Genomic DNA, 21007 nt, shown 5'->3' on the forward strand with positions numbered 1-21007 from the left:
AATGACAATACAAAATGAATATCGCTGATAAATCTAAAGAGAATCTCAAAGAATGCTATAGTTACATTAGAGATAAAAAAGTTATTAGGAATCACATTGGCCCACTATTATCTGATGACGGTCAACTTGAGTATTCAAACGAAGGAATGTGTGATATTTTAAACAACTGTTTTAGTTCAGTATTGGTAAATGAAACACCTCAAAGTGAATTCCAAACTGAAACATGTGAAAAATCTAGGGTGAACTTACTACAGTAAATATAACAAAAGAAAAAATTAAGGTGTATAGAGAAACTCAAAATTAATAAAACACCAGGGCCTGATGGTTGGCATCCAAGAATCTTAAAGGAAATAAAAAATGAGATTGTTGTTCCATTAGAAATTATTTTCAAAAATCCATGATATCTGGAGATGTCCCAAGAGAATGGAAGATAGCTAACATTACTCCAATATTCCAAAAAGGTGACAAAAAGAAACCAAATAACTACAGGCCTATAAGCTTGACTTCAGTCATAGAAAAGATGATGGAAACTGTCACCAGAGATGCTATTAAACATCATTTAGAAAGTAACTGTTTGATAAATGATAGCCAGTATGGATTCAGACGGAAACATTCTTGCGTGACTAACTTACTCGAATTCTACAACACAGTCATCTCGAATTATGACAAAAGAACAATATAGATTTAATATATTTATATACATACATATACCAAGGCTTTTTCCCCCTTACAAGGGAGGTAGCCATAAAGGAAAGGGCATAAAATCATTCCCACCCATTCCACCCCTGAATACACTCCACACCCCTCCACCCTCCTTCTCATCTTTGCACCTCCTGGATGACGGGTCATCCTTGCACCTTGTCCACTGCCCTGGATCAGAAGCAGTGTCGCAAGACACAGCACATCCACAGCAAGGCCGCTTCATTAAATCGGCGACCCCCCCTCTCCATCCCCCCCCATGCATAAAAGGAGAAGACTGGGAGAAATCCCTTCAGGCTGCGTCAAAATTTGCTCACACACACTACCTCACCCCCAATCCCCCCACCCATTCCACCTCATGCATCACAACATCATCCATATACAACCATTCCCCATTCACCCGTCTTCTGTCCTCTCCCATCCTTCCACAATAGACATTCCCCTCTTCCCCATCCACCTGATCCTAGGACGTTCCCTCATGTTCACTCCCTCCACATCTGCCTTCCATACCTTCCATAATATATTTAGACTTTGCAGAAGCTTTTGATACTGTCCCCCATGAAAGGCTGCTTACTAACTTAGCTTCACACGAAGTGGTAACCTATTAAGTTGGACTAGAAATTGGTTGAATGATTGAAAACAGAGAGTTTTTTGACTGGCAAAACTTTTAGATGGAAAAATGTTGTGAGTGGTGTTCCTCAAGGTTCCTCTCTTGGGCCACTTCTATTCATAGTATATATATTATAGACCACGGACTAAAATCTATCTTCTCCAAATTTACTGATGATACAAATTTGTTTGGAATGGCAAATGATCACTTAAATTAATTAGATATTCAAGAAGATTTAGATAAGTTACAGCAATGGTCTGAAAAGTGGTTAATGAAATTTAACACAAGTAAATGCAAGGTTATGCACATAGGTAAAAATAAAAGTATGTACGATTACAAGTTATTTGGAAATTCATTAACAAAAGTGGATAGTGAAAAGGATCTCAGGGTAATTATCAGTAATGATCTCAAATCATCATCTAAGTATTTCAGCGGCTTTGACCCATCGTTTTTCGCTCATATTTCCGAAATAATCATTCACATCAGCATGGCATATTAGCACAGCCTAATTCACACCCTGCCCTAATTTTTGACGTTATAGTGCATTCACAAGTGTATTTAATTACGGTGTTTACTCTTGATATTAAATGTGTCGTAGCCAACACCCGTGAAGTAAATCGAACAAGTGAAGTTGGGATACACGAGGTAGTTTGTGATGACGTCACGACTTCACACGTTTGATTTACCTTACGGGTGTCAGCTACGACACACTTAATATCAAGAGTAAACGCCGTAATCAAATACACTTGTGAATGCACTATAACGTCAAAAATTAGGGCAGGTTGTAAATTAGGCTGTGCTAATATATCATACTGATGTGAATGGTTATTTCGGAAATATGAGTGAAAAACGATGGGTCAAAGCCGCTGAAATACTTAGTAAGTGTATTTCAGTCTCTGAGAAAGCAAATAAGATTCTAGGACTGATTGCCCAATCTTTTGACTTCAAAAGTCCATCTCTCATTGACAAGCTATATAAATCACTAGTTCGTCCACATTTGGAATATGCTGTTTCTGTATGTTCACCAAATGTCATTGAAGACATTGACATATTGGAAAAGATGCTATGGTGAGCCACAAAACTGATTCCAAATGTGAAAAATACCCGTACAAGAATCAGCTAAAACATATGAATCTGTTTTCTCTAAACAAGCGTAGACTCAGAGATGACTTGATACAGGTCTTTTAAGATTCAAAAAGGATTGACAACATCAAAAGTGACAAAATTTTCACACTGAATAAGAATCCGACAAGAAATAATGGTCTCAAACTGTTAGGAAATAGATTTAATTAGGAAGTGGGTAGAAACAACTTTGCCAACCATATAGTTAGTGAATGGAATAAACTTCCTGCAGAGGCAGTGCAATGTAGTTCAGTTCGAAGCTTTAAGATTCATTTAGATAAACATCTAAGCAAAGTACTGTAATGACTGCCATTTATCTTATATTATTTGTTTCTTTGTTTATTATTATTTGTCTGTTTATTATTTGCTTGATTATCATTTATTATTATTTATCTGTCAATGAGGAATAGACATTTGGGAATGGATGCTAAGAGGAGACTATATGAAGGAGTGATTGTGCCATCAGCTCTGTATGGGGCAGAAACATGGAACATAAGAGAGGAAGAGAGAAGGAGTTTGAATGTGTTTGAGATGAGGTGTCTGGGAAGTATGATGGGGGTTACTAGGCTGGATAGAGTGAGAAATGAGGAGGTGAGGGGGAGAACAGGGGTGGAAAGGGGGATGGGAGATAGGGTTGATGAAAGAGTATTAGGGTGGTTTGGACACATGGAAAGAATGAGTGAAGAAAGACTAGTAAAAGAGGTATGGAAGGCAGATGTGGAGGGAGTGAACATGAAGGGACGTCCTAAGATGAGGTGGATGGATGGGTTGAAAGGGGCTTTGAGGAAGAGGGGAATGTCTGTTGAGGAAGGACGGGAGAGGACAGAAGACAGGGGTGAATGGAGAATGGTTGTATATGGATGATGTTGTGATGCATGAGGTGGAATGGGTGTGTAAGCAAATTTTGACGCAGCCCGAAGGGATTTCTCCCCGTCTTCTCCTTTATGCATGGGGGGATGGAGAGTGGGGGTCACTGATTTAATGAGGCGGCCTTGCTGTGGATGTGCTGTGTCTTGCGATACTGCTTCTGACCCAGGGCAGTGGACAAGGTGCAGGGATGACCCGTCATCCAGGAGGTGCTAAGATGAGAGAGAGGGTGGAGGGGTGTGGAGTGTATTCAGGGATGTAATGGGTGGGAATGATTTTATGCCTTTTCCTTTATGGCTACCTCCCTTGTAAGGGGGAAAAAGCCTTGGTATATGTATGTATCTGTCAATTTAGTATTATTTACTATTTACCTGTTTGTCTATTATTTAACTATACCTATGCATTTATTTATTTGATTTATTATTTATATTATTATAATTTTTATTTTATTTATTTATTTATTTTTTTTTTTTTGCATATGACCTAGTTATGGACCAAAAGGTCTCCTGTCGGCATGCTCCACCTTTATGTGAGACATGTTTGCAAGCAATGTTATCCTTGGAGACCAGCACATTGCTGAATTCCCAGAGGAAGTAGTTGCGAGTGGTGGCTGGTGAACTGTCAACTGGAAGTGTTAGTGTGGCAAACCTGTTTGCATATGTTACTTCCAGGATAGGCTTTGGGAAGTCGGGGAGGATTATGGCCATCTCCCAACAGTGGCCAAAGGAGAGGAATGGGGTTTGGACTCCCTTGTGAACCCATGTGTTGGTGGTGCAGTTTCTGTTGCCTAGCTTAATGCTTGGCGACAGAAACTGCACCACCTAGAAGTGTCCCACTGCAGGGGTCATCTGGGGTCCATCAGCCATGTATGTCGGTGCTGCTGAGAGTGGTGGCTGCAAGCTAGCCCTAGATACCCCCAGTGTGCCCAGGTGCTGGGCACCCATCACCATGACGTCCGTGCCTGTGTCAGGCAGCATAAGCAAGCTCAAGGACATGTTCCCTAGGTGGTGCAGGATGTGGATGCTGACAGGTGGCAGGGAGCGATTGGAGCTGTCAAACACCTGGTAGCAGATGCCGGCCTTCTTGGGGGGAGGTGTGGGGGCACTGGGAGTTGGCAACTAGTGGCAATTCTTGTCCCGATCCCTGGTCGACTTGCAATACTTCTCCCAGTACCCCTTTTTGTTGCAGGCGTGGCATCGGGCATTCCTGGCAGAATACTAGGGGGTGTGAGGGCGGTGTCTCTTGGTCCCACAGCTGTGGCAGGTATTATTAGCCATCCTGCCTTTCCCAGAGTCATGCCGGCAGCCGCCAGATGGGCAAGGGTTGCCAGGTCACGAGGAGGGCGTGGGAGGCAGCTGAAGTGGGGGTGCGCGTGCATAGTGTTGAGCACTTATATTTGCCGAAACAGCGTACACGTGTGGGTCGCCCTGGAGTTCTGAAACTGTTCCTCTTGCTGACTCATGCGAGTGGCAGTTGCTCACTACTTCTCCCAGTGATGTGGTTGCAGGGAGGGAGCTGATGCACTGTACAAGTTCCTCGTCCCTGACGCCCATGAATATGACTGTTTTCATCTGGGCCTCTGCACAAACAATGGCACCTATGGTGCACAGATCTACCTCCCGGGCCTTGCCCTTGGTGCAGCCGTAGAAGTCGTCGAAGGACTTGCCTTGCACCTGCCTAATAGAACAGGTCACAGTGGCGGAGGGTCTCGACTCGTGTGTCTCAGAGGTGGGATTGCAGCCAGTCGAGCACTTTGTTGGCCGAGAGCAGGGTATCATGGAGGATGCTCAGCAAGTTTCGCAAAATTACCTGTATGCCGAGAGATGAGCACAATCTGAGTTGTATAAGCTGTATGTTGTGTGGCATCCTATTAACGCCGATCATAGTGGCATAGTTGGCCCCGCCACGGCACCACGACAGGAATGACTGGAAGTGGGTGTTGGCCTACAATGGCAGGAGGTGTGGAACCATCAGGTCGCCCAGTGGCTGAGGGGTGGGTGGCATTCCGGTGACAGGTGGGGCTGGGAGAGGCAGAATCGGTGGAGGGCTTGATGGAGGTGATGTTGTGTGGGTGACTAGGGCTAGGAGCTGTTGCAGGGTCTCCTCCATTGCGTCTATTTTTGCACAGTCTTCTCTCCATTCATCTTGCATTGGCTAATGTTGCCAGCGCCACCATCCCATGGAAGCATCATGTTTGGTGTATGGGCAGGGCGGGTAATTCGGTGTCACTTTCTAGCGATGAAGGTGAATCACTCCGTTGTGCCATGGACTGGGCTGGGGGGGTGGGGGCACAGCCTGTGTGAGTCAGCTGAGGTGTTGTGTGATGTCAGCGTTGCTTCTTATGTGGGTTGCAGTCGTGTCGGGTGCGCTCTAGTGAGAGGCAATGTATCCAAGGGGGTGGGATGAAAGGCCTCTACGGGCCCACAAAAGTGCATCATGCGGTAGAGTTGCACTGAACTGCACTGCACTGCACAGTCCAATGTGCACACTATTGCAGGATTTCTTCAACACGTCGTTCACATAAGCACCACTGGATCGTGTATTGTCATGTTACTATCACTCATTCGCGTGTATGCCACTGATTAAAGAACCATGCTTGTGTTTCACTGTTGCAAATTGCAAGTCTTTGTAAGCAATTGCAACCATCCTACTCACTGTGCCATGTTTACAAGCAATGTTGCTGGGGCAGCAGTGAAACAGGTTGCACAGTTCATGGGTTTATTAATCAGTAGGTTATGCATACAGGGAGGAGGCACCTCATGTGTCTAATGAGTTTAGAGAGTAACTAACGGCGTGGGCGAAGATGCTGCCACGCCAAGCACACAGATGAGAAGGATCCTTTGTTGGCACAGATGAGAAGGGAGCCTTTGTTGGCCATATGAAAGGACTTTTGTCCGGGGGCATTACTGTTGGTCAGAGCATGCCATTACACCATTGCATACTGTGCTAGTTTTATGCCAACTACACTATACCACAAGACAGATGTTGAGATTGTGACCCTGTCACTCATCTTCAGAATCCATTGACACCTTCATCTCCATCTAGATAATCAACCCTGAGGAGGCATTGGGTCCAGACTGGGCCCAAGATCTCTCAACAACTACTGGTAGTTGTTGCCTGGGAACTTTGGTCTCCTGCAAGATAGACCTGGGCATCAGATTGATTGATTGATCAGATTTTTTCTTTCGCCTTCTCATGTATAGATCTAACAACTGGCGACAGCTGCTGTTCTCCTACTTTAAGTTAGTGACATGGAAAATGTCCCACACTGATATTACACAGACAGTTGTGCACTGTTTCTTCCAAGAGGTATCCATGGGAGGGTCCAATGACCATTCCCAGCCATTATAGAACTGTGGGTTTCCAGTTGAGGGATTGAACTAGAAACTCACAGGGAAACAAATGGCTGGCTACCTCCATTATAAGGGAGAAGAATTCTCTTGGTACATAATAGATGGGGTTTCCAGTCGGTGAAATTTTAGACAAAATTTTGAGATAAAATAATTGTCTAAGAATCCTAGGTTTAGTATGTGTCTGGCATGGGATTGGAATACTTCATCCATGCTGTGCTTTTATGGGAGGGGCATTAAATACTATACATGTATAATGGGTATGTGCTTTGACTCGACCATCCTTTTTGTAAAGGGAAATGGCTTTCAATGTGTATATAAAAGAAATAGAAGGTGTTTGAAAAGCATTGTGTATATCTAATTTGAATACTGCTAAGTATTGGTGGTGTGATACATGAATATCGATTTCAATATATACTGTAGAATAAACATAAAGGGAACAGGATTCTTAGTCCACAAAGAGTTAAAATAAAAGCAAATCAAATGGGTGATGGATAGGAGTGGTATGGGTGAGGGTGGGTAACTAACTACTTCTCTTATAAGGGGAAAGAAGCCTCTTGATATATAGATAGATAGAATGTTTACTGTGGTAGATGTTGAACAGATAGATTTACATTAATATTTAGTGTAGCATAATGTGTATGCATTGAAATACCATTTTAATTTTACAGATATGATGCAACTATTGATGCTATTACTGAAGAAGGGCTTGTTTCTGTAACCTTTGAGGGTTACAATAATTCGGATGTCACCACATTGTCAGCTCTTAAGATGAGAAAACCTGGAGAGAAGAAAACAGGGGCATCCAGTAGCGGGACTTTTACTACAGAAGAAAAGAGTAGGTGAGTTAAGGGATTACCCTTCCCAAGTAGGGTAACCAACAATAGCCAAAACCTATATCTCTTATTATGAGGCTTCTCAAATACCCTGACTCAGTTTCATTATGGTGATACACACATATACCAAAAGGCCCTTTCTCCTATGTAAAGGGAATGGAAGCCTTACCCTAGAAATCAGTAATATGGCTCATTCCAGACTACAACAGTAACAGAGAGAAAAAAAAAAAAAAAAAAAAAAAAATAATAATAATAATAATAATAATAATAGTAATAGTAATAATAATAATAATAATAATCCAACAGCGAGATTAAACAGCCCCTGTCACTAGAAAACAACCCTGAAATACTAGGCCTCACTTTTAATATTTATATGACCTTCAGCCTGCATGTCAAAAATATGACTAAAAATCAACAAGAAAATAAACCGACGAGTGAGGAGAATGGAGGAGAAATAAGGAAGGATGAGGTGAAGGCAGTTGTAAAGATGATGAAAGCAGGTAAGGCACCTGGTCTGGATGGATGTCATGCAGAATGTCTGAAAAAGGGAGGTTCAGTGATGGTGGACTGGTTGGTGAGGTTAATGTTTGCTGGAGAGAGGGTAGAGTACCGGAGGACTGGAGTAGTGCCTGTATAGTTCCTCTTTACAAGGGAAAAGGGGACAAGTGTGAATGTAGTAATTTCAGAAGGATTAGCCTGTTGAGTGTAGTAGGGAAGGCTTATGGGAGGATCTTAATTGAGAGGATTAGGAGAGGAACAGAAGGAGTAATTGGTGAGGAACAGTGTGGATTTAGGACGGGTAGAGGTTGTGTAGATCAGATCTTTGTGGTAAGACAGATATGTGAGAAAGCTATAGGAAAGGGGAAGGATGTTTTTTTGGCTTTTATGGATCTGGAAAAAGCTTATGATAGGGTAGACAGAAAGGCACTGTGGGAGGTTATGCAGATTTATGGGATAGGAGGAAAGCTTTTGGGAGCTGTCAAGAGTTTTTATGAGAGTAGTAGAGCATGTGTTAGGATTAGAAATGGAGAGAGTGACTGGTTTGAAGTAAAGGTGGGACTTCGTCAAGGATGCGTTATGTCGCCCTGGCTGTTCAACTTATACATGGATGGAGTGGTGCGAGAGGTGAATGCTAGGGTAGTGAGTCAGGGATTGGAGATGGTTAAAGAAAATGGAGAAAAGTGGGAGGTGAGCCAGCTGTTGTTTGCGGACAACACTGCACTTGTGGCAGGGTCAGAGGAGGGATTGAGGAAGCTGGTGGCAGAGTTTGGGAGAGTATGTTATAGAAGAAAGCTAAAGATAAATGTGGGTAAAAGTAAGGTGATGAGATGTACAAGGGGTGAAAGTGGCAGTAGACTGGAAGTGAACATTAAGGGAGAGCGACTGGAGGAAGTGGATAGTTTTAGATACTTGGGTGCAAGTGTAGCAGGAAAAGGTGGAGTGAAGGTGGAGGTAGAATGTAGATTGAGAGAAGCGAGTAAATGCCTTGGTGGTTTAAAGAGTGTAATGAGGAATAGACATTTGGGAATGGATGCGAAGAGGAGACTGTATGAAGGAGTGATTGTGCCAACAGCACTGTATGGGGCAGAAACGTGGAACATAAGAGAAGAAGAGAGAAGGAGTTTGAATGTGTTTGAGATGAGGTGTCTGAGAAGTATGGTGGGGGTTACTAGGCTGGATAGAGTGAGAAATGAGGAGGTGAGGAGGAGAACAGGGGTAAAAAAGGATTTGGGAGATAGGGTTGATGAAAGAATATTAGGATGGTTTGGACACATGGAAAGAATGAGTGAAGAAAGACTAGTAAAAGAGGTATGGAAGGCAGATGTGGAGGGAGTGAACATGAGGGGACGTCCTAGGATGAGGTGGATGGATGGGGTGAAGGGGGCTTTGGGGAAGAGGGGAATGTCTGTTGAGGAAGGAAGGGAGAGGACGGAAGACAGAGGTGAGTGGAGAATGGTTGTATATGGATGATGTTGTGACTGCATGAGGAGGAATGGGCGGGGGGGTGGGGTAGTATGTGTGAGTAAATTTTGACGCAGCCCGAAGGGATTTCTCCCCGTCCTCGCCTTATATGCAAAGGGGGACGGAGAGGGGGGGGGGTCGCCGATTAAATGAAGCGGCCTTGCTGTGGATGTACTGTGTCTTGCGACACTGCTTCTGACCCAGGGCGGTGGACAGGGTGCGGGGATGACCCGTCATCCAGGAGGTGCTCAGATGAGAGGAAGGGTGGGAGGGGTGTGGAGGGTATTTAGGGATGAAATGGGTGGGAGTGTTTTTATGCCTTTCCCTTTTTGGCTACCTCCCTTGTAAGGGGGAAAAAGCCTTGGTATATGTATGTATGTAAAATGATTTACAAGCATATGCTTTAAATAACAGAAGGAAATTGATTGGTCTTGAAACAACTCATTAGAACCATGCTCAACTACTCCACAGCTTGGTTCCTGTCAGTTAGCAAAGACACTTTACAAACTGTACAAAATAAAAGATTGAGAATGATAACAGTCTATACCAAAACCACCCTAGCAGGACACATGCACACAGAAACCAAAATTCTTCCCATCGGATACCACACAAAAATGATAGTTCCACAGTTTCATGCTAGAGCCATAAGCCATATTCACCCATCACATTAGATCACGTAAGCACAAAACACAACCAGCTAAATACTCATGTGTACCCTCAAACAGACAACAAGTAAACAGTCTCATAAATCACTGCACAGACAAACCATCTCATCCCTCACCCTGATGACTGGTGCATCTTCCAACACAAGAAAGACTTCCCCACAGATCTAGACTACGCATCCTTCATAGACAGCCAGATGAAGCATATAATCCATAACCTTAAGCACTCATCTGCTTGTGGTCTGGACAACATATGTACCGTATTTTTCGGACTATAGCCCGCACCGTTATATGACCCGCACCCCCTTACACCTTAGTGAAAATCCACACAAGACCCGCACCGCTGTATGACCCGCAGTCATATGGCGTGCGCGGCAGTGTAGATCCGACGATGTATACTACCCATGTATGGGTGGCCACAGGCAGAGCTCACGGCGGTTGTTGTTACGGCCGGCCATTGACGTGGTGATCAAAGTAATTTCAAAGCTGAGGCTTTTTCTAAATTTTCTGTTTCATCTATGCTTATGTGATTTCTAAAAAAAGATATATGTTTTCTGATATTGGCAGGTTTCTTGGTGATATCTTGCTTTTCAGGATTCATCACACGTCAAAGGCCGACACCTACGTACAGGGTCTAACAGATAAATCCGTACAAACTTTGAAGAGGTTTTAAGCACTTAAAAAGTAACATATGGCAATTCTGATTGTTTCCAGATACTTCCATTTGTCTAATAATTTAGCCAGTTGTATACTAGCACCGGTGCAATAAACATTAAGCAATGGAACAAGCCAAACGTTCAGCCATATGCGAACTTCGTCGCGCGGGTCACACTCCTAGCGCCATAATAAGGATGCTAAAATACTCCAGACAAACTGTTTACGATGTTTGTAAACGTTTTGATGAGACGGGCGAAGACCAACGAGCTGCTCACAAGCCCAGAAGGGGCAGAATTCTAACACCTCGCTTTTTAGCTGGTCTCAAGAGAAGTGTCAATGCAAATCCAGCCTTACCATTATCGACATTGGCAAAGAAGAGAGGTGTCAGCACAATGACAATTCACAGAGCATTAAAGAAATTGGGATTAACCTCATTCTCACAAGGAAAAAGACATCTTTTGACACGAAAAATGAAAGAAATCCGCTTGACCAGGTGCCAAAAGCTGTTGAACTGGATGAAGTCGAATGGCTCAGTCATCAAGTTTTTTTCCGACGAGAAGATTTTCATGGTTGATGCGACTTTCAATAAACGGAATGATCGCTGGATAGCCTCCTCATCCTCAGAGGTTCAACACAAGACAACGACGAAGAAACCAGCAAGTGTCATGGTGCTCTGTGTGGTGTCAACTGAGGGGGACGTCTTCACTCACTTCTTCAACAACAAGGAGAAAGTCAATGCCGTTGTCTATTGCAAAGTTCTAGAAGAGAAAATAATACCCTGGATGAAAGATAAGGCTAGTGGCAACCAGTTTGTCTTCCAACAAGACTCGGCTCCAGCCCACACAGCGAAGAGGACCACCAACCTTCTCGAAGGGTCAAATGTGCAGTTCTGGAACAAAGAGTTGTGGCCCTCAAATTCGCCAGACCTAAACCCTTTAGATTATTATTTTTGGGCGCAAATTGAGGCCAAGGCATGTGACAAGCCACACAGAAGTATAACAACCCTGAAGACAGACATCAAGAAGGCTGTGGGTTCATTATCAAAGTCTGAGATCATCAACGCTGTATCCAAGTTTCGTAAACGCGTTGAAAGCGTCATAACAGCTGAAGGTGGTTACATTGAATGAAATCATTGTTCTTATTGCCTTTTCTAAATATACTGAAAATTTCATAACTCTCTGTTTATTATAACCCGAGATATTAATCTTAAAACATGTGATAAGAAGTTGTACGGATTTATCTGTTAGACCCTGTACAATTTGGTTTCTGAAGCTGCCACTAGATGTAGTGGTAGCTTCGATGAAAGAGGGGTGATCTCGAAAGTGTGCAACTGATCTTACGATACCTTTGGGATGGGTCGAAGACGCGGCATTGCGATTCATGATCATGATACCAGTATTCCTCCAGTCCTATTTATTTCTGATTGTGATGAAGATGAAGAATAACCAACATTTCAATATATTTTATTGCACATATATATATATTACAAAGAACCTAAATAAATTTGTGTAAATAATGCCATAAAACCCTGTTTGATTGTTTACCGGTAATTAATCAATCAATTGGTTTATAAATGCCATACAAAGACTGGTAATTAATTATTAAACCAAACAATTTCCAATGGTTAGTTTTCAATAGAATAGAACAATAATAGAGCACATTACTGAACTGTTATGAACAGAGTCAATGGAGCACATCGTTATTAGAAAAAAAAAAAAAGTCAGTGATCACAGACGACAGTCAATGTTTATGAAGGCGTATCATCGCTCACGAAGCCATCGAATTCCTCATCCTCTGTATCGTCATGGAAGAGGTTGTGGTATAAATCAGCCAATTCTGATGCAGTGACCTCATCCGTTTCCATTGCGATTTCGGATTCGTCCGATTTCTTTTCCGAGTCGTAGCATGCATCGAACATTGCAGGATGGCACATTTCCGATTTATGGAAACCGCTCTGAATAGTCGATTCTTTAATTTTCTTCCATGCTTGAACGACCCACATGTAATGCACAAATTTAGCATTAAGGAATCAGGTACAGTTTGTAATTTGTAATTGCGAAAATGGCCGCCCGCTTGTTTTTGTTTGATCGCGACACACGATGTTGGTGTTGGTACCAGTCACTGTTGTATTGTATGTTCATGCTGTTTAGTTAGGCCTGTTTTATTTGTGATACTGCATTTATTAATAACAAGAGCATGTAAAGCGGGTAAGATACTGACAAATCCTACCTTCTCTGTCGTTTGTCTCGATCGTGCGCGCTGTATTATGACATTAATCAACTTTCATACAACGAACCCGGTCGGTCCCCCCACAAATCCCCGATCCGAGAGGGCACCCAGCTAAACTAATCGTTCAATTTTTTTTTGACTGCATAAGAGGGCAATTTCTAACCAGAATCCACAGATGACCCGCACCTTTATATCACCCGCACCCCCAAATTTTGGCCCCTTTCTCAGGCAAAAAGCCGCGGGTCATACACCGAAAAATACGGTAATGTAAACCTATAATACCTTGGACAACATGGAATATATGCACTCACCAACTTATACATGGATGGGGTGGTGCGAGAGGTGAATGCTAGGGTAGTGAGTCAGGGATTGGAGATGGTTAAAGAAAATGGAGAAAAGTGGGAGGTGAGCCAGCTGTTGTTTGCGGACGACACTGCGCTTGTGGCAGGGTCAGAGGAGGGATTGAGGAAGCTGGTGGCAGAGTTTGGGAGAGTATGCGATAGAAGAAAGCTAAAGATAAATGTGGGTAAAAGTAAGGTGATGAGATGTACAAGGGGTGAAAGTGGCAGTAGACTGGAAGTGAACATTAAGGGAGAGCGACTGGAGGAAGTGGATAGTTTTAGATACTTGGGTGCAAGTGTAGCAGGAAAAGGTGGAGTGAAGGTGGAGGTAGAATGTAGATTGAGAGAAGCGAGTAAATGCCTTGGTGGTTTAAAGAGTGTAATGAGGAATAGACATTTGGGAATGGATGCGAAGAGGAGACTGTATGAAGGAGTGATTGTGCCAACAGCACTGTATGGGGCAGAAACGTGGAACATAAGAGAAGAAGAGAGAAGGAGTTTGAATGTGTTTGAGATGAGGTGTCTGAGAAGTATGGTGGGGGTTACTAGGCTGGATAGAGTAAGAAATGAGGAGGTGAGGAGGAGAACAGGGGTGAAAAAGGATCTGGGAGATAGGGTTGATGAAAGAATATTAGGATGGTTTGGACACATGGAAAGAATGAGTGAAGAAAGACTAGTAAAAGAGGTATGGAAGGCAGATGTGGAGGGAGTGAACATGAGGGGACGTCCTAGGATGAGGTGGATGGATGGGGTGAAGGGGGCTTTGGGGAAGAGGGGAATGTCTGTTGAGGAAGGAAGGGAGAGGACGGAAGACAGAGGTGAATGGAGAATGGTTGTATATGGATGATGTTGTGACTGCATGAGGAGGAATGGGCGGGGGGGGTGGGGTAGTATGTGTGAGTAAATTTTGACGCAGCCCGAAGGGATTTCTCCCCGTCCTCGCCTTATATGCAAAGGGGGACGGAGAGGGGGGGGTCGCCGATTAAATGAAGCGGCCTTGCTGTGGATGTACTGTGTCTTGCGACACTGCTTCTGACCCAGGGCGGTGGACAGGGTGCAGGGATGACCCGTCATCCAGGAGGTGCTCAGATGAGAGGAAGGGTGGGAGGGGTGTGGAGTGTATTTAGGGATGAAATGGGTGGGAGTGTTTTTATGCCTTTCCCTTTTTGGCTACCTCCCTTGTAAGGGGGAAAAAGCCTTGGTATATGTATGTATGTACCAACATTACATACTAGTTATTCACACAACCCCATACCTGACATCTGGAAGTATGGGAAAATCATCACAATCCTATACCTAACAAAGACTTAACAATTCCATCATCACACCACTCAATCACACTTCTCTGCACCCCCTCCACAGTCCAAGAATGCCTCATACTGTAACTTGTCACACCATGTATCTCCCTTGCCAATTCACAACATGGTTTTAGACCATTACATTTCACAAAAATTCTTCTGATTGACCTTACACAAAGAATTTATGACAGCATCAATTCAGATAGGCCTCCACACAGGACACTTCTTGTAACATTAGTAAAGTTTTGGATGCTATCCCCTGACACAAACTTACAAACAAGATATATAATGCAGACATACACAATAAAACCAAAAGATGGCTGGCCAATTATTTAGCTGGCAGAAATGCCATATTGTCATATAATGGCCAATCATTGTACATCAGAAACTTTAGGCAGGCATGATATTCTTCCGATTTAAATCGGAATTCCAGTTTTTTCTTTTCCTGACAATGATCTCGATTTTTTGTCATTAATTCCTGATTGTTATTAATTCCCGATTATAATAAATGATCCTGTAAAAAAAAAAAATATTTTGTTGTGGTTGAATAATTTTTGGTTGTGAAGTTTTGGGCGATACGTGTGTTGGCTGTACCTGTGTGTAAGCGGTTTATTTTGTGCTGGCCCGCAAGTGATTAATTTTGTGTAGCATTGCATGGTGTGGTCATGTGTATGTATAGCAAGGTGATGACTGGGTTAGATTTTATTTTGCCGTCTGCAGCTTGCATGTGTTTGTTTACTAGCGATTCACCCAGGGACTCAGCCTAGGCCCGCGACCCCCTGACCCCCACTGGGGGCTCTGCCTCTGGACCCCCAGCCATTGTAGATTTTTTTTTTTTTTTTTTTTTATCATGCCTGTTTAGGAAAGGAGTACTTCAGGGTTCAGTTGTATCCCACACACTCTTTAATCTATACATGCATGATATACACCCCCCACCCACCCAGAAATATAAATCTCATATGAAGATGACATGATAAATACATGCACACACCATAATGCAGACAAAACTGCAGAAATACTGCAGCCATACCTAGTGATGCAAAAGAAATGTTTTTTTAATTGCATACATACATACATACACATACATATACCAAGGCTTTTTCCCCCTTACAAGGGAGGTAACCAAAAAGGGAAAGGCATAAAATCATTTCCACCCATTCCATCCCTGAATACACTCCACACCCCTCCACCCTCCCTCTTATCTGAGCACCTCCTGGATGACGGGTCATCCCTGCACCTTGTCCACTGCCCTGAGTCAGAAGCAGTGTCGCAAGACACAGCACATCCACAGCAAGGCCGCTTCATTAAATCGGTGACCCCCCCTCTCCATCCCCCCATTGCATAAAAGGAGAGGACGGGGAGAAATCCCTTCAGGCTGCGTCAAATTTTGCTCTCACATACTACCTCACCCCCCATCCCCCCACCCATTCCACCTAATACAATCACAACATCATCCATATACAACCATTCTCCATTCACCCCTGTCTTCTGTCCTCTCCTGTCCTTCCTCAACAGACATTCCCCTCTTCCCCAAAGCCCCCTTCACCCCATCCATCCATTTCATCCTAGGACGTCCCTTCATGTTCACTTCCTCCACATCTGCCTTCCAAACCTCCTTTACTAGTCTTTCTTCACTCATTCTTTCCATGTGTCCAAACCATCCTAATACTCTTTCATCAACCCTATCTCCCAGCTCCTTTTCCACCCCTGTTCTCCTCCTCACCTCCTCATTTCTTACTCTATCCAGCCTAGTAACCCCCATCATACTTCTCAGACACCTCATCTCAAACACATTCAAACTCCTTCTCTCTTCTCTTATGTTCCATTTTTCTGCCCCATATAGTGCTGTTGGCACAATCACTCTTTCATACAGTCTCCTCTTAGAATCCAATCCCAAATGTCTATTCCTCATTACACTTTTTAATCCACCAAGGCATTTACTCGCTTCTCTCAATCTACATTGAACCTCCACCTCCACTCCACCTTTTCCTGTCACATTTGCACCCAAGTATCTAAAACTATCCACTTCCTCCAGTCGCTCTCCCTTAATGCTTACTTCCAGTCTGCTTCCCTTGTACATCTCATCACCTTACTTTTACCCACATTTATCTTCAGCTCTCTTCTTTCACACAATCTCCCAAACTCAGTCACCAACTTCCTCAATCCCTCCTCCGATCATGCCACAAGCGCAGTGTCATCTGCAAACAACAGGTGGCTCACATCCCACTTTTCTCCATTTTCTTTAACCATCTCCAATCACTAACCCACTACCCTTGCATTTACCTCTCGCACCACCCCATACATACAAGTTGAACAGCCAGGGCAACAAAACGCATCCCTAATGAAGTCCCACCTTTACCTCGAACCACTCACTCTCTCCATTTCTAATCCTGACACTTGCTCTACTACTCTCGTAAAAACTCTTGACAGCTCCTAGAAGCTTTCCTCCTATCCTGTATAACTGCAAAACCTCCCACAGTGCCTTCCTGTTTACCCTGTCGTTAGCCTTTTCCAGATCCATAAAAGCCCAAAAAACATCCTTCTCCTTTCCTATAGCTTTCTCACATATCTGTCTTACCACCAAAGTGATCCACACAACCTCTACCCGTCCTAAGAGTTAGGGATGTACATGTGCTAAGGGGAGAGGGTGGGGGAATATCAGATCATTTTTTGGTGGAAGGTAAGTTGAGAGTGGAGAATAGATGGAGAAAGAGGAAAAGGACAAAAGGTAGGGAGGTGCTTAGAGTGAACTACTTAAATGAAAAGGAAAAGAAGGAGTACAAGAAGAAGCTGAGAGAGGAGTGGGAGGGAGTGAAGGATAGAGTAGAGCTAGGAGTGGAGGAGGAATGGGGATGGTTCAAGGAGGGAGTCACAAAGTGTGCAAAGATGGTGTGTGGAACAAGAAGGACAGGAGGAAATAGAAGGAAGGGTAGTGAATGGGGTATGAGGAAACAAAGAAGGTTGTAGAAGAGAAGAAGCGAGCTTTCACAGATTGGTTACAAAATAGGACGAGGGAGTCATATGAGAGGTGCAAAGAAAAGAAAAGAGAAGTAAAGCACAAGGTAAAGTAGGCAAAGAGGAGAGCAGATGTGAAATGGAGTAAGAGTATGACAGAAAATTTTGAAAGTAATAAAAAAATGTTTTGGAAAGAAATTAAGAGAGGAAGAGGAGGTGAATCAAGTAGAGAAGAAATGGTAAAAGGTGCAGATGGAGAGATGATAATGGAAGAGAAGGCAGTAAGGGGTAGATGGGCAGAATATTTTAGGGAGTTGCTAAATGTGAAGGAGGATAGGGAGGGAAAGATAGTTGCAGTGGGAAATGCTACGAAAATAACTGTGATGAGTGAGGAAAATGAAGGAATAAGGAAGGATGAAGTGAAGGCAGTTAAGATGATGAAAGCAGGTAAGGCACCTGGTCTGGATGGATGCCATTCAGAATGTCTAAGAAAAGGAGGTACAGTGATGGTGGACTGGCTGGTGAGGTTATTTAATGTTTGTTTAACCCCTTCCATACGGTGCCGCACACGTAGGCGTCATGGACTTAGATCTCGGTGGCAGCAACCAATGCCAGCCGTACGACGTGTCGTAATAATACTCGCATCATAAAATATAGTCACCGCTTATATCGATCGTTCTCTCTTCACCCGTGAATTTTGATAACCATAGAAAATGCGATTACAAAAGAATTAGAAAGAATGTCATTATGGAGGGGCGACCACAATAAATATAATCAAGACGCCGATATGGCAGCCTCGCGAATACACTCGCTCTCCATGACGCCTACGTGTGCGGCACCGTATGGAAGGGGTTAAGAGAGGGTAGAGTGCCGGAGGACTGGAGGAGTGCCTGTATAGTTCCACTTTACAAGGGAAAAGGGGACAAGTGTGAATGTAGTAGTTTCAGAGGGATTAGCTTGTTGATTGTAGTAGGGAAGGCTTATGGGAGGATCTTGATTGAGAGAATTAGGAGAGGAACAGAGGGAGTAATAGGTTACACTGATAAGACCGAAATTAGAATATGCTGTATCAATGTGAGCACCTAGCACAAAGAAGGACGTGAGAAAATTAGAAAGAATCCAAAGAGCAGTGAGAAAAATGGCACCCACACTGTCAAATCTGACATATGAACAAAGATTGGAGAAATTACAGTTGTCAACACTAGAATAGAGAAAGGAAAGAGGCGACACTGCTTCTGACCCAGGGCAGTGGACAAGGTGCAGGGATGACCCGTCATCCAGGAGGTGCTCAGATAAGAGGGAGAGTGGAGGGGTGCGGAGTGTATTCAGGGATGGAATGGGTGGAAATGATTTTATGCCTTTCCCTTTTTGGCTACCTCCCTTGTAAGGGTGAAAAAGCCTTGGTATATGTATGTATGAAAGGGATGGAAGTTCTTGATAGAGACGACCTATTAAAGTGGGACAGAAGAGAAACAAGAGAACACGAAAAGAAATTAAAAAGAGACAGTTACAGAAGAGACCTGAAAAAAAAAATAGTTTCCCACATAGAGTGATCGATGTCTGGAACAAACTGAACAGAGAAACAGTAAATGCCAGAACTATACACGATTTGAAAAAACTGGACATGGAGAGATACAAAAATGGGTCACTACGAGTATAGCTCTCGTCTCGTAAAATACAACTAGGTAAATACACATACACACACTAAAGAAAAACAATATAGGCCACTAGAAATCAAACTAAGGTCTCAAATGATAGCAGAAGTACTATCATAAACAGCAAAGCTGGTAAATAGTGAAAATTACAAAAGTGTATAGGTAAAAAAAGAAATGAGTAATGAGGAAAAAAGAAAAGGCACTTAGAAGTGAAGCAAAAAAAAACAAAACAAAAAAAACAGACTGAAAATTATTATTCTTTTTTTTTTTTTTTTTTAAGAGAGAGAGAGAGAGAGAGTGTGCTGGACCTGGGGCTGAGAAAATGGTTTATTAACAAAAAGGAAACATAATAGACAAAAAAAGTAGGAGAAAGGAAATACATATACCAAAGGCTTTTTTCCCCCTTATAAAGGAGGTAGCAAAAAAACAAAATCATAAAAACCACTCCCATCCCTATCACACTCCACTCCCCTTCACCCTCTTCCCTCCATCTTGTCTTGGCACCTCCTGGATCCCTGCATCTTGTCCACTGTCCTTGGTGAGAAGCAGTGTCGCAAGACACACCACATCCACAGCAAGGCATCTTCATTAAATCGGCGATCGCCCCTCTCCATCCCCTCATGCAGAAAAGGAGAAGATGGGGAGAAATTCCTTTGGGCTGTGTCAATTTTTTCTCACACATACTCCCTCACCCCTCATCCCCTTACCCATTCCACCTCATACATCACAACATCATCCATATACAACCATTCTCCATTCACCCCTGTCTTCTGTCCTCTCCTGTCCTTCCTCAACAGACATTCCCCCTCTTTCCCAATGCCCCATTTACCCCATCTATCCATCTCATCCTAGGTTGCCCCCTCATGTTCACTCCTTCCACATCTGCCTTCCACACCTTTTTTAGTGATCTTTCTTCACTCATTCATTCCATGTGTCCAAACCATCCCAATACTCTTTCATCCACCCTATCTTCCAACTCCCTTTCCACCCCCATTCTCTTCCTCACCTCCTCATTTCTCACTCTATCCAACCTAGTAACCCCTATCATACTTCTCAAACACATTCAAACTCCTTCTCTCTTCCTCTCTTATGTTCCATGTTTCTGCCCCATACAGTGCTGTTGGCACAATCACTCCTTCAAACTGGATACTGAAAGAATGCATGGAAGAATTAACTGACAAAATATATGATATAATTAAATCATCAATTAAAGAAGGAAAGTACCATTGGACTGGAAAAAAGCAAACATTGTACCAATTTATAAGGGAGGTGATAAGGAAGATCCATCTAACTACAGACCGGTCTCACTAACAAGCACAATAGCAAAAATTTGTGAAAGAGTGATCAAAAACAGATGGGTTAAGTACCTGGAAGAAAAATCTATACTGAACCCAAATCAATTTGGATTTAGACAAGGGAGATCCTGTACAACAAATCTGATTTGCTTTTACTCAAGATTAGTAGACATAATAGAAGAAAGAGATGGATGGGCAGACTGTGGTTTTCTGGACCTGCAAAAGGCATTCGATAAGGTACCACATAGGAAACTAATAAATAAGATAGAGTCAAAAGGTGGCATCAGAGGAAAATTATTGGAATGGATGAAAGACTTTCTGATTGGGAGGAAAATGAGAGTTGTAATTAGAGAAAAATTCTCCAACTGGGAAGTAAAAAGCGGGGTCCCGCAAGGATCAGTACTGGCCCCGATCATGTTCGCTGTATACATTAATGACATGAATGAAGGCGTGGAGTGCTATATAATTT

The 21007-nt window shown here is 43.1% G+C and overlaps 1 protein-coding gene across 2 annotated transcripts in view; it reads left to right on the forward strand.

Moving 5' to 3' along the window:
- The window catches only part of Spf30 (survival of motor neuron-related-splicing factor 30), a 121052-nt gene that overhangs the window by 88899 nt on the left and 11146 nt on the right, over positions 1–21007 (forward strand). For both annotated transcript variants that reach the window (XM_076178645.1, XM_076178646.1), the window contains exon 4: positions 7320–7490. In XM_076178645.1, coding sequence (XP_076034760.1) covers positions 7320–7490 — 171 coding nt within the window. The remainder of the gene's footprint in view (positions 1–7319; positions 7491–21007) is intronic.

This window comes from Oratosquilla oratoria, chromosome 41 (genome assembly GCF_046742065.1).
Source record: "Oratosquilla oratoria isolate Oo_2021 chromosome 41, ASM4674206v1, whole genome shotgun sequence".
Lineage (NCBI taxonomy): Eukaryota > Metazoa > Arthropoda > Malacostraca > Stomatopoda > Squillidae > Oratosquilla > Oratosquilla oratoria.